Genomic DNA, 14791 nt, shown 5'->3' on the forward strand with positions numbered 1-14791 from the left:
CGAGATTGACTGAAGCTATTCTTTCCCTTGAGGAAAAAGGGACATACCCATGCTGTTGTGTGCTTTACGAAAGAGGGAGTCGCAGCCAGCACATTAGCTGTTTTATCCTTTTATCCAGTATGTAATCAAAATCTCACGTATGTGACTTGTCTGCAGTGGTTTTGGAGAGTATCCTTTCTCAAGAGTGTTCCTGATCGTGATAGTTGGTGAGGGTTAATTGCAGCCGGAGCAGGCTAACTAGTTTTAAAGAGCTTTGCAAATTGGAAAGCTTTYGTTGAAACAAACTTCAAGAAGTTGCAATGGCTTTTATGTAGGCCTAAACTAGTCACACTCAAATTTTTTGAGAATAGGAAGCCTTATTGACTTTTAAATATTTCTGGTTTTATTATTTTTTTAAAGGACAACACTTTGTTTTTCTAAAAGTAATTTTTACTGAAGGTTTACATGAATGCCCTGCTTTTCCAGAATCCAATACTGTTGCTTTTTTTAATGGGGTCTTTGGGTCTTGCCACTGTGACTCTGCATGAGGACTACTGTCTATGGCTATTTCAAAATTCCCTGTTAAAGCTGTGGAATAAATCCTGGGTTTTTTTGTTTTGTTTTTAACCTTTTATCAAGTGAGAATTGAGTATGTCAAGTTGTTAGAGAAATGTTCAGAGGCACTGAATTTACTATAACAGTTCATTATTGGAAGCTAAACCCAGGTTACTGGAGATAACTTAATGTCAGCCACTTTGGGGTCTTTGCACTGCTCTTGCCCTGTCAAACAGGTTTTAATCTATATCCTGGCTGAGTACTGTGCAGACACCAACCACAAGTTTACTGCCATCTATGCTTCTAATGCAGGTATAAAAAGCCTGGTGTGATATTCAACTTGGATATTTAGGAATATAGCCTGTGTATAAGCAAACTGACATGAGGTTTTTTGTGCGTGTGTGTTTGTTTTTTTTTAAATGGGAAGTAGAAAAAGTGGGAGCTGTTCTTTCGAAGTTAGTTTGGAGCAGAAGGAGGCTGCGTTCAATTAACTGGCCGTACAGACTAAAAGAGCAGGTACAGAGATGGAATAACTGCTAGTTGCTCAATTGTGTGGGTTTTTTTTTACCTGCAGCCTCTCTAAAGATTTGCTCTTTTAGGCTGCAGGATAATAAGCTCTTCATTTTTTGTGGTAATTTTTATTTTCCATTGATAGCAGAAAAAAATGCAAATGGCATCCTGGGGTGATAAAGCTAAGCAGCTTAAAATATAGCTTAAAGAAGTGGTAACTGCCTTATGCCTCTCAAATGACACCAAGTTAAGACCACTTTTTTCATGAGTCTTATTTCTACTGCTATGTATGACGTTAGTTCAAAGAACAGTAATTAATAGCAATAATCTGTAGGTCAAATAACCAAGTATGTAATTCTTGGTTTGAAAGTGGGAGCTATCCCAGAGATTCACTAGTGTTTGTTGTGCAGCAGGGTGACAATTGGAAGGTWGTGTTGGCAAAGCTGGTGTTTTATTGCAGTTGTTTGAACAACAGTGCAGGGTTGCTGTGAGGAGGGGAAGGAGGCTAGTGGGGTGGCTCTCCACCCAGAATCTGTAATGTTGTAACAGCTCCCTTGACCACATCTGCATTGCTGTGATTGCAGAGCTGTTCCAGGCTTTCCTTAATCTTCCTTTCCTCAATTTCTTGTCTCAGATCACCTGTACGGGAGATTGAATATTGAGTTTTAATAGCATGCAAAGGCATGTGCCTCTCAATTGTTTTAAGGTATGAATTTTAAGTTGCTATTTGAAATCAGTTGCTGTGACTTAAACACTTTTCTCTCAACAGATTCTATTTAACACATTGAAAGTATTGAGCTACGTAAGAACTTTTTTCCTTTGACCGCCAAGAAGAACTGATTGAAYAGAAGGAGTACATATTACAAGATACATGCAACAAGAGATGCTCTGACCTTTTTGCCCTTTATGGTACATTTTTTGTCTTTCATATGGATAAGATTCAGCTCTTATTGTTAGTCTGTAGAGTACTATCGAGATAACTCTGGAAAAAGTATCTTGCAGGTCAGATCTCTGGGAATACTGCATAGTTGCACTGAAATGTTTTTGTTGGTTTCATACTATAAAAATATGCAAGGATCTAACCCCCACATACTCATTACTAGTGCAAAACATGCCTAGGAGGTTTTTTTAGAGCTGTTGCACTCYATGCTAGTATTAGACCATTTAAAAATACATACACTGCAATAGAAAATGATCTGTCAGTACTAGCAGACAAAGGAAGAAGTTGCAAATATGCGGGGTGATAATTGTCAACTCGGTGAAAAGAGACTTAAAATCTGTCCTGGAAATCAGATAGGGAATCATTGGATGATTTATAAAAGGAAGCAARTATTTATGCTAATTCTAAAATGAGTGTAACTACGAGGGCAAATATGTTGCAATATAAACTCTAGTATGTCTGGATGCCAGTAGAGGATGCCTCCAGAAACTGAAAAATCTATTTCCCCCTTTAAGCCTTTGCCAGAAAGTTTTAATTTCCTTGGCTTTAATGCTAGACTATGGGGAACTGTAGCACAAAACATCTGGAGTGCTGGTTTCAAGATGGTTATTTTCAGTAGACACCTCTTTTCCCAAARGAGCCTCATCTTGCTTTAAGTATTGTAAATCTTCCTTAACAATGGAGTGAAAGAAATTGAACCCGGGTCCTTCAGATGTKCAGAGTACATGCAGTGCTGATGTTGCTGTGCCTTGAATCCAGCATGGCTAGAGATACTGTTTTATCTCCATGCCTGGCTTGCTTATAGCACAGGCAGAACAAGTATATGCTTGTTTGTGAAATATGATGCAGGCTCTTTTATTTCCTTGAACATAAAATTGCTGTGGAATGTTTAGGGCCTGAGACAGCAATATATTTGCACGTGGTGAGTTTTGACAAAGAAGCTTTTATTTCAGGGTTGTGACTTTTGCTATTTCAGGATCTGATTATACCACTGACTCTTGCTGGAATAAGGCCTTTTTTTTAACTGATGGTTTAATCTCCTTTTCATGAAGAAAGGAACTGCTTGATGAGAGTGGGATTTTTAGTGACTGATAAAGAATAATCCTCTTAACATTATCTTTCATTGTTCAGTGACTGCAGCATCCCCAGTGACRTGTTTGTCATATACAAAACACTTATCTTCATCATAAATAATTGTCCTGTCATCAGATACTACATTAGAGTTACCTGATTTAAGAAGACTGCACAAAAGACTCATTGAATTATATATCACCTCAGGACTTGTATTGACATCTTGTAGCAGTTTGTGTAAGCTTTGAACTAGCTGAGACTCCTTAAAAGATTCTTCAAGGGYTTCTGCAAAACAAAATATTTTTTATACCTGTTCCCCATCATTTGTAGCTCCCACAAGTGTACACAATTTTACACTTCCACTTTATTCTCTCCTGTATTCTGTATATCTTCAAAGATTATTTCTTCCTTTTAGTGTTGGTTGAATTCCTTTCAGTTCCTTAGTATGTTTCTGTTTAGTTTTGTCTTTATCTCAATCTTTTCTCTCCTTTTATCCCTAATCTTCATCAACTCTTCCTGTTTTGCCACCTTACCAGTTTCCTGCATTTAATCATGCTGCCCAATAGATTTTGCCTCTCCAAGAACCTGGTCATTTGACTGTATCTTTAAAAGGGGCTGAAAAGAAAAACGCCCAAAAGACACTTTTCAGGCAGTTTCTGAATCCTATTGCTTTTGTGATTTTTCTGGATGCCTGGTCTCCTTTTTGTAATGCCACAAATTGAATTTAGACRTGACCCTGGAATTTTCTTATGTGATGCGTGGAGTTAAAAGCATGACAGTGGTTTGCCTTATCAGGGATCTTAGATAAATGCTTTTAGAAGAGAAGATACCTAGATTAATAGCAGATGCTATTGTCAGGGCATTCAGAGCCTCATTCTGCAGAGCAGGGTGTTCGCTTGTTGTCATGGAAACCAGGTACTTGACTCCGTGGGCCTCCTGGATGGCTTTGACCACTTCCTGTTAAAGCAAAGGTAAAATATCATGCCTTCAGCTCTGAGTTATAACAGCAGAATAAAAGGAATTGAGGTTACGCTCTTCAGTCTTTGAAAAGGTTGAAATGATTCACCTGCTGCTGTGTAAGCTGATTTTTAAGTGAATGAATCTTATGACTAGAGGCTTTTTCCCCCTGTGACACTGATGGTGTGCCTAATCAACTTAAGGCTGGTCTAGTTTACCTGGAGGTACTTGCRTGTATTCTTACCTTGTGTAGTTTTTCATCTCTTAAGTTTTTGATCTTACTTGAGCCTTTAAATTAGCAAAGATTTAGTTGTACTTTATCAAAACCTGTGCAAATGGTATCTACATATCTTATCACTACTTCAAAATAAAAACACACTTGGTCTGCCTTTGTAAAATTATAAGAAACAAAAGTTAGTTATGCCACCAGTGCCATCTGATAGACTACTGAATTCATCCATCACTTTAAGCAAGTTGCTTAAATCTCARTGATCAAGAGTCATGATAGGTTTGTATTATCTTTGTGATTTTAATTTGAAGCAATTATGTTTATTGAAATAAAGTTTTACCACTTGTTTTACTTATGCTTGCCACTTGTTAAGTATTACTTCTGCTGGGTAAGATTTGATAAATGATAGTAAAATGTTGCCGGTGCCAGATCTGTGGTGGTAGATGGCACTGTGCTTTCCTATTCGTCTTCCCCTAGTTAGTATTGAGGCAGGCTAGAGGGTTTTTGTTGGAAGCTTTTTAAATATGATTTAAGCTATTTTAATATGATACAGTAATGTCTGACRCTGAATCTCCAGTCAAATAGAAGTGTCTTACAAATACTCAAGAAAGGTAAAATAAAAACATAGCGGTAGTTCTCGTACCTGAGACCTGTTGTGCTGCAAGATTGAYGCCAGCAGCCGATGTGCTTCCCCGCAAATGCCAGAGTTGTCGTTAGCGTCGCACCATTGCACCAGTCTGTTGAGCAGCATGGGGTCTTGGCCCAAGATTTCAGCTGCATCAGCTGAAGAGGAAAGCRTGATCAGGAAACACTTGCATTCCGCTTTTGCATTCACAGAAATGTGAGTGTAAAATAGCCTGGACTGCCTCTCTTCTAGCCCAGTATTCTTTAGGAGCAATGACTAAAGCATTAGACTTCAGTGTTCTTGGATGTCCTCTGTAAAGCAAATACTTTAGGGCCTATTTTGGAGGTCAAGAACAAATTAAGCTGCTTCTGCAGACCTAGCAGTTTTATACCAGAGGCAAGTTTTTTTCCCCTTCTGAAATTTTCAAGTGCATGTCAATATTTGAAGCCTGAAGCAGGGCTTAGTAAAGGGTGGCATAAAATCTTTGAAAGCTTATATTCTATTGCTGTATTGAAGTCTTCCTATGAGTCTTTTTACTTGCATTTGCTCTGAGACTTTGCATGAAAGCAAGAATGAGCTCTTCAGAACGTGTCTTTGCCCTTTCAGTGTTGTTAGTAATGGTGAAGATTACTGCAGGTAGCATGTGTGAAAACAAGTCTTAGTACTGATTTGCAGCATGTCTGTAATTATTCTTACGTCTTAAGAATGCATATGTGTGTAGAACTGCTTTTTAGGTGTCATTAAAACTTACTCTCAAGTTTGAAGGARCCTTTTAAATTGCCTTCCCCTCTGTTAAATTGCCCTGGGTTGTAGGGGCCTTATTTTAGGACTTGGCTAAAATACTAATCTCTGTTTGATACCTAGCAATTTTGCCTTGCCCAAGTAACTTGTAAGGAACTGAAACTAATGATCTGCTGTAACTTAGTGTGTGCTGATAAACTGCTCGTTTTGTAGGAAATGGCTCCCAAAGCTCTTAAGTTCAACAGCAAAAGGAACATTGCTAATGCCAAGGAAACTTTTAATCTTGTGTTGGTCTGACGCATGGTTCCATGTAAATCTTAGTGCAGTTTAATAACGTTTTCAAAGTGAATCAGAAGTAACTACATCAAAAGTGACTGAATACTAAAGTTGTTTCCTAAGCAAAGGAAAAAATACTAATATAAGACACCAAGGACTGTGAAATACACTAAATTAAGTATGTTAAACAAGGATCCAGCCTTGAGACCATCTTTGTAAATATTTACTGTTTCACTGAATTCAGTTAGTTGATTCAGTACTTTGAAGTTGGACCTTTTGCTTCGCATGTAAGCAAGATATACAGCTGTAACTACAAAAGGGAAGCAGGAGAAAGATAAGCTTAAATTAATGCACATTACTATCTCTCCTTTTTGTAGGTGCTGAGCGTTTACCTATTTGGTTTTGAGAACATTTAGAACAGCAGTTGGGTAAAATACCAAGCCATTATATCCCTATATCCCTACCTTCCTAGAGCTGTGCAAGTAGAGTATATAAACACACAGCACTTCTGACTTGCCCCTCAGAGTTTCTGTCTCTCTCAGCAAGGTAGTTACACACATTGTACTTATCTTTTTGTTATCATAATTATTTTATTTGCAAAAGTACTGTGTGCTTRTAGGCTCCGAACTTCTTAAGTTCTGAAGTTTCTCAGAGTTTTGGTGAAGTAAAGTTGACTCRAGGCAGAACTGATGTTAAGATGCTTTTGTTTTGAGATTGAGAAGGATCAGAGAGAGCATCAGAAAGCTTGTCAGAAAACAATGCAACTACTCTGCATATTTCACAGAAATGCAAAATCAACCTTTTCTTCCTCTTTAGGAGAGGGATGAGAAAGCACAGGCACTTTGTTATTTTTCTTTCCACAATCCTGAGATGCCACAAGACAAGGTCTCAATGATCTGGGAGCTTCTAGCCTAATTGAATGTTGAGTGTTTTTTTTTTTTTTTGAGATAGTTGACTGCAATCCACATGTCGGCTTGTGTGACAAAGGCTGCTGTTTCTAGGTCAGATGTTACGTGTTTGTCTGAGGAGATCACAGTAATCCAATTTAGTCCGGAAAGCTAAAAAGAGTTGAAGGGATGGCAAATGATACTGGTTTAAGAGGTTTGTTTGAAGAAGGAGTCTTGATCCAGTTCTCAAGAGGACTTCCTGAGGCCTACTAASAATAGATGTCTGTGAGACGAAGCCCAAGTGTTATTTGTTAGAGGAACAGAAGTATCTTTTAATGATGAAGCTCAAGTTATGCACGTTAGCTAAAAGTCCTTTGGCTTTGTGGTGAGTTACTTCTCTGAAGCAAAGCAGGGAATCGGTCATTGTTAACATCTTAGTGTAAAGGAGCTGATATAAGTCTGAGTGTGGTTTTTCCATAATTAGAAAGAAAACTACCTTTTCTGTTCTGCAGGTTACAGCATGAACAGTGACTAAGTAATGAATTTACACTAGGTAATGCAATCTACAAAGTGAGCTTGGTTGGACTTGTTAGTAGGTACATCTTCATGAGAGTTTCAGGCCGAGTTAAGAGCAATGAGCTGTGATTCCTGGATAAACAGAAAGTAATTAAAAGGGAGAGACTTTGTGCCCACAGGCATGAAGGGTAAACATTAAATATTACTTTTTTTTCTGCTCTGTATTTTGATACCTATAACGTTTGTAATTTTTAGTGCAAAACTCTGACTTTCTTTATACTAAGGTCTTTATACCAGTATTTAATGATTTAGTTTAAAGCTTGACATGAGAAAAATGCTGGATTTCTGTATATGTTGCAGCATCCTCTGTTAAAATGCAAGTGTGTTTTGGTCTTTTTTTTGACTGCCAATTCGTACAAAAGCTCAAAATCTTAATTTAGTATCTTGTGTATTGAAAAGATGCAAGTTGCTTTCAAATCAAAGTGGTGTCTGAAATGGTTTTAAGTGACTGCAGCATGGAGTATAAGAGAGAACGAGCTTTTTTCCCTTTCCATATAACTGCTAAATTCATAATTTAGTGTTTGTTCTGTGCCAGCTGCCAATTCCCATCTCAAAATGCTCATAACTTTTTCTGACTTAATATTCATGCATATCAACATAGTATCTATTGACTAGTATTCTAGAGCTGCTGTTGTGGTTTGAAAAGATTAGGGCATTGTATCATAAAACACTTGTTTTCAGATCTTACAATCAGGTAATATGCTTGTTTAAGGGTGAAATAGAATATTGTGGATTTTAAAGCACTTGTAAGGTGTTTATTTCCTGTTAGTACCTAAAATTGCACTGTTCTCTAAATGCAGCTATATGCATAAAATGAGTACTCTTGTATTTGCATGTGCTTCTTGTCTTTCAGTTTCGCACAAAGATGGGTAAGTAGGTAAAACTATTTCAAAGCCCAGAGTAGATTCAGCATTCAAGCAAGTAGTCGGACAAATCTGGAAACAAGTGTGTAAAGAGACTGGATGACTAGACGAGAGGAGAAATTCATTTCTCYTCTCTTCTCTCTCAACCCTAGCTCACTTGGATCTTTTACATTTTCCAGTTATGTTACTTATTTGCTTTCTGTTTATTGGCCTTGTAAATCTGCAGCCTGACTCTCTTCCATTGTACTTGTGCTTTGCTGGTGTGTCTGCATTGGAAATGTGTTCTAAGCCTCTGCTGTTCCCTACTGGCTATTAAGATACTTTTATCTAGTTCTTTTCTCAATTACTCATCTATTTCTGAAGTTAGTGGGGGCTTGAATGGAAAGCTTTGAGGCATCAATCACTATTTTGTGTTGGAGCATCTCTCTAGAGTGAGTGGAATTAAGTAGCAGAATACTGAGCCTGTTGTCACCTCACACAACTCTTGTTCTGTAGAGTCAAGAATGAGGAGARAGGATAGGGTGACATTAGTAAAAGTTAGCGATTCCCTACCTTGACCATCTGCCAGCATTCGTAGTGTTCCAAGAAGCTTAAACTGCACAGGAGGCATCTCTGACCTTAGAAGTGCCTGAATTCTTTCTGCCACACGTTCCTCCAGCATCTGAACCTTGTTAACAACTAGAAAATGGAACCAGGGAAAAAAAAAGATGTTAAATTGTTCAGCTACATGAATGTATTGAGGTGACTTGTTCTGAATATTTCACTATTAATGTTTGCAGATAGTCTAGCTTGAGAGCATTCTGGCATGAATTTGGAACAATGTAGCTGTTTAGGTCTGTCTTCTGAGCTAAAATTTTTCTGCAAACTGCAGTTACAGTATTTTGCAAGCTTACGATCTTAGTCCTGCCCAAAATGAGGTGATAAGAGAATAAAGGAAGCATTGTTATTGCTTGCTTTTATAATTGTAAGAGATCATCCTTCCATGCAGCAACCCACATTAGCCAAGTTCTGAAGGCTTTAATGTGCTTGCTTGTCTCTACAGAACTGAGACACAACCTAATTTCCTGAGAATTAAATTTCTTTTGATAGTTGAGCTTGCTGATGCTATGTTGTTTGTGCCTTTCCTGCTGTGATTTTTCTCTACTTCTAAATTTTATGTCTCTGCACCAGCCCCTATTGCAGAAATAATTATCTGAGAATGATCAGAAACTTGTCTGGAAAGAGTCCTAATGCTGAATGTGGCTTAACTATACTACCAAATGCTGCTTTCTCCCAGAACAATTTTCCTTCAATCACCTGTATGCCTTTTCTTTCTTTTGAAAGTGAAATATTAGGCAAGATATTTGTATCCCTTCTTCCTTCCTTTTGGCAGATTGAGAAGCAAACACTCTAAGATAATTTGTTTTTATTGAGACAGGACAGACTCTCTAGCTACCAAAGTATAACTTTTTTCTACTTTTTTCACAAGTACTGTAAGATCACTGCTTGAATTAAAGGCATCTCTTGTGCTTCTCTGCAAACGTCAGAGCACGCTTAATTCATTTTTGATTTATGATTTACTTAGAATTATACTCAGTAAGCATTWTTTCCAAGTGACAGGCTGTGCATTTCTTGTATATTGCTAGAAGTGCTATACAATTATGCAGACCTGACCGTATGGCTTTCATATATGTGTGTGAGTTGATAAGGAAAAGCACAGTTTAGGATCAGGATTTTAAGATTCAAATGCTGTGTCTTGTCCACATTAGTTTTAAATTGTGCCTATTCTGTTTTGTTCAGTTTGCTTTTTTTAAATGCTTCTGTTTCTTTGGTTTCTTTCACGCTGCATAGTTTTGTATCTCAGGTTTTGGGGTTTTTTTGTTTCATGTTCTGATTATATTGACTAAAAATCTGTGGAAGAAACATTTTTTTAAGATCATAGATGGTTTGTAGCAGGCTTTGGACAGAGATCTGTTGCTACTGCTGCCACCAAGGGAAACTATATTAAAGGTGCTATCTTGCAAATGAAATTGAGTAGCATCTTTGCTGCTTGTAACTATTGAATATCTCATTGATGCACAATTCTCATTGTGCATATTGTAAGAGTAGAGTCAATGAGATATTGAGCTGAGCACCTGGTTCTATAAAAAAAAACACACATTGACATTCTGAAGAAGGTAGTTACATTTTGCTTATGTAAATTACACTCAACTTCAGCAGGATGGCTTTCTTTTTCTCTTAATGCTATGTGCCACTACTGCTTGCTGTTAAAGAACAGTTGTGTTTCTGCTTACAGAAACATTTCGAGTCTGCATTTCAAGTTCAGTGCTTGAAAGTGCTTTGCTCTTTGCCCATTGAAAGTGTTTTGAAGCTGAAGGAAGTTAACTTTATGTAGGATAAGTTCAGAGGATTGCCTAATAGGTACTGAAGGAACTAGTGTTTGTAGTTAGGAAATGAAATAGTAAAAGGCTGGCCCAGAAAACTGGAGAAACTCCAGATTAGACTGGAAACCACTGCTCAGTTATTTAAGCATGCTGTGTTTCTCTAAGTACCTTGTTCAATAAAAACTTATAGCAGTGAGTGTAGTCCAGTATTTCCCTCAGAAAGAGACCTCTGTAATTAATACTGCGGGACTCCCTAGAACCAGAAATAGTGCTGGCCACTTGCCCCTTTTACAGGGTGCTGGCAAAGTGCTTTCCTCTGCTGATGGCACGTACATCTCTGACCTGCTTTCTCCAATCTACATTACAACCTAATTTTGTGTAGGCATCACACAAGTTAGATCCATGTCCCTGTATGTTACGACCAGCTTGAAGCTAATGTAGATGTGCRCATATAACTACAAAATTTTCAGAAACTTCTAACATCTATGCATATTAGGAGGTATCTGTTATATTGTTGCTTGCCCTTATGGTAGAAATCTCTGTATTCTCTCTTAGTGCCAAAATGCATTTGTACAGGATCAAATTAGAAGACTTATGATGTGAAATATGTTGAATAAAATACTGAATAGGCGTGGCTGGCTATAGTGATCCAGACATAACATCCAATGTTAACACTATTGGGCAATTACCTGCAGGGAGAAACTGGGATGATTTGGACTTTAGAAGGAAGCAATGGACATGAAGTAGGMCCTGGCATCTGAGGTGCTCATTTGCTCAAAGCAATGACTAAATGTGTGTRTATATACACRCACATATATGAACACACATATGAAATTGCTGTATGAGGSTGACTAGCATACACAATGAAATTGTCAGGCAACTTCCAAGATTTTTATTTTCAGAAAATAGTGTCATCTGAGTAGTGTTACACAGCAGTGTGAACTGCATTAAAAGGTACTGAACTTTCTCTATCAAAAATTTTTGGTATGTATTGTGTTTTCTTCCAAAAGGAGTAAATTTGAGATTGGAAGCAACACAATTTCCTGATGTGAATTTAGAGCTCACAAGAATGCAGTTTAACTGCTATGCAGGCCAAATTTGCAATAAACGTTATCTTTGTAGGAGAAGAGCAGATTTGTAAAATCCTTATTGGTTGTCATGTGACAATTTTCATCCCGCCCTCTTAAGCTGTAAATTTTTGTTCTACATATCTTGTCTTGTATTGCTTTACCCCGTTAGCAGGAAACCAGTTTCAGCAGCTGCTAATTAGATCACASTATGATATTTAGATTCCTTATGTAGCTGAGAAGTCCTGATGAATAATTCAAATGCRTATGTTTCTGCAGGGGGAAAAAGGTCAATTCTCCCTCAGAGTACAGGGGGCTGAAACTGGTGACTTAGAGCTTAGCTGTGTGTCCCATCTTTACCAAGCATCTCAGTAAATTGTGTCTGTACCTGGAATAGCGAGGTTTCGAAGTGCGCTGAGTGCAGCATGTTGAACGGAGACATCCGCACTCTCCACGTGCTTCTCCAGAAGGTCCAGAAGCTGATGTATGACTCCCACCTGTACCATTCTTTCACAGTTGCCATCTGAAGGAAAAGGAGGGAGGCATGCAGGTAGGAGAGGAGGTGGATGAGAGCACAGTGACAGAGATTAGGCATGTGAACCTAGAGTGTAGGGAACCTTTGCCTAGGCTCTTTCTCACACGAGTGATACTATAGCTCTGGTCTTTATTAAATGTCAGCACTCTAGAGATAAAAGTGGATGCCAACCACCTGTGAACTGGTAGAGAGATATATCCTCTGATAAACTCTGATTAAGTTTCAGATAACTTTCTAGGGCCAGACAAACTCAAAGCCTTATCTTCAGACAATTTCCTCCTCAGTACTGCTATTTTTTCTACCATATACATGCCAGAAGACTGGCTGGATTTTTGGTATCTCCACAGAGTGTCTTTAATTCTCCAGGTCTGCTTTTTTTTTTTAAACTGGTCCAAGAGATTATAGAATCATAGAATGCAGAAATCAGATTATTGTAAGACTGGATATCTAATCTAGCAATGGTGAGTCTGATATTACTAATTTTGTACTGTTCTTGTTGGACAATAGAATTGCTTATCATTACCTAATCAACAAAAAATAACCTAGACTTTGCCTGCCTGCTCTGAGGAGCCCTCTTTCTGAAATGAGGTATCTCTGGAGTACTGGTTATCTTGTCAGTGTGTATCCCTTTCTCTTTGAGATCTTGCTGTGCTGAGAACTACTTTTGTTGTTGGAGATTCCTTAGCGCACTCTGAGAGAAAATGTGCTCTCAGGACTGGGAAGGAAACTCTCTATTACAGTCTCCCCCTTTCTGGAATAAAATGTTTTAAAGTTGCCATTTGGCGAACACATTATTTCATATGGTTTATTATATCTCAAGAGAATCTTTCTGACACAACTTAGCAGTCTGTCACTGCTCTGTTATTGCAGTTTTAATGCTGTTTCATGTTAAAACATGGCAAAAGTTGTGAAAGCTGTATAGGGAGACCACATCTTCAGCTGGGACAAACAATTACCTGTGGAACTACACGAGCGTATATCAACATAGAATCCAAATGGAAATAGCTTTATGTGATATTAGGTGTGTGAAAATTGGTAGATTTCTAATACCTTTTGTGTAAAAATACTTAGATATGAATGGCCATATTTAATAGGTGTTAACTGCACCTGATTTGATTATTTTTTTCTAGAGATTTTTCCCAGAGATTTAGAAACTCTTCTACATTCCCATTTGACTGATGTTGTCATTTTTATCTGTTAGCACTCTTACTGCTGATGCATTTCATSTAGTAATGTGTTTTTTCCCTGTACTACAACTTATCCTAAATAAGAATTAGTCAATTGCTTAGAGGATATTTTTGTGAGAAAACTGTCAGTCTGCAATAGCTCAAATTTTACTCATGCAAGAGTCTTTTGATTTACGTTTACACATGTGTTTCCTGAAGGCAATGGTTTTGCTTATTTATTATATCAGAAGATATCAAGTAAGTTACCTAGTTCTGTCGAGGAATAGGTTATCTTGGGACAGAATTCCACTGGAAAAATACTTTGATCTTAGTATAGCCTAACTTTAATTGAACTTAATTTTTCCTCTCTCTCTCCCTCCTTTCAAGCCCAAGAATGGCAGAGCTTTTTTCCTCCTCTAGTAATGTGTAAATGGGCAGAATCCATTAGTGGCTGCCTTGCTTTGATTGCCACAGAGCTTCACACTGGTGTTCTCTCCAATGAATTTTTGCTTGGATAGCAGCAGGACCTTCAATTTAATAACTCATAGTTAAAAGCCTGCTAGGAACAGCCACATCCCTAGCTGCAAAAGCTCTCATCTTTTTTACTGTCTCAGAATTTATTTGATGCTGAGATCAGATTTCTATAGGATTTCCTTTCTTAGATTAAAGGTTGTGCATTCATCSGTGGCACATACTGGAACCTGAAAGTTTATTCTGTTCTATGAAGTATCTAATGGGGTTGAGGGAGAGGAAAAGGGAGAATAGGGAGTGACAAAGCCAGATGTCCGATTGAATAAATTGAAGATAATAAGTTTAAAGGCACAAAACATTTCTGTGGCCTTTGTAGAGCTGAGATGCACAGTGACAGATTCAGAGCTAGGTAGTTCTTTAATGCAGAATGGAAGTCTAAAAAGGATCTCTGAGGTGGCAGAGAAGTTTGTGTTTATAGCAAATGTATTTGGCATGAAACGTTTCCAGAGTCTCACCTCCAATATTGCATGAACAAGGCAAAATGAAGTATGAAACCTTGTGTAGCTGACTTATGCCATTTTTATGGCAATTAGAACCCACAGATTAGAACCCATAGCCTGCCTTTCTTCAAGCTATGCAAGTCTCTGGTCTACAAAAAAAGCAAGAGAATTTTTGTTTCAGAGGCACGGAGTGATGAAACCTAACAGTGCTATGTTCTCTTCCAGCTTGGGTGAGTAGCGAGTAAACAATCTTACTATTTCTGCTGAAACTAGCAGTAGTCATTTTTTTTTGTCTGTAGTTGCATATGTTTAGATGCAAGCCAGGTGTGAACATTCTGGTGGATAACACTAAATCCCTTAGCAAAGTTCCTCACAGACCTATGTTTGGTTTTATAAATGGAGAGAATGTGAGAAGTACATATCACCTCTGGTGATAATTGTGGCCCCAAATAATGAAGTGTTGTGTCTCTTTTTTTTTTT

The 14791-nt window shown here is 37.8% G+C and overlaps 2 protein-coding genes across 5 annotated transcripts in view; one reads left to right on the forward strand and one right to left on the reverse strand.

Moving 5' to 3' along the window:
- TSPAN14 (tetraspanin 14) overlaps positions 1–14791 on the forward strand; it is a 78597-nt gene that overhangs the window by 36411 nt on the left and 27395 nt on the right. For 2 of the 4 annotated variants that reach the window (XR_003250008.1, XR_003250009.1), the window contains exon 9: positions 1814–1953. Coding sequence is in view for 1 of the 4 variants with exons in the window: in XM_026043004.1 (XP_025898789.1) it covers positions 1814–1867 (54 nt within the window). In the remaining 3 variants the exon portion in view is untranslated. Of the gene's footprint in view, positions 1–1813; positions 2200–2960; positions 2976–14791 lie in introns of those variants that run through there. The other 2 variants (XR_003250010.1, XM_026043004.1) reach the window with 2 other exon arrangements.
- LOC112950468 (rap1 GTPase-GDP dissociation stimulator 1-like) overlaps positions 1550–14791 on the reverse strand; it is a 17574-nt gene continuing 4332 nt past the window's right edge. The window contains exons 5-10 of the mRNA XM_026043005.1: positions 12028–12162; positions 8762–8887; positions 4885–5024; positions 3886–4012; positions 3212–3340; positions 1550–1683 (exon numbers count right to left, since the gene is read on the reverse strand). Of these exons, the coding sequence (XP_025898790.1) occupies positions 1550–1683; positions 3212–3340; positions 3886–4012; positions 4885–5024; positions 8762–8887; positions 12028–12162 (791 nt within the window). The remainder of the gene's footprint in view (positions 1684–3211; positions 3341–3885; positions 4013–4884; positions 5025–8761; positions 8888–12027; positions 12163–14791) is intronic.

The sequence above is a fragment of the Nothoprocta perdicaria genome, unplaced genomic scaffold (assembly GCF_003342845.1).
Source record: "Nothoprocta perdicaria isolate Ctin4 unplaced genomic scaffold, notPer1 scaffold_32, whole genome shotgun sequence".
NCBI lineage: Eukaryota > Metazoa > Chordata > Aves > Tinamiformes > Tinamidae > Nothoprocta > Nothoprocta perdicaria.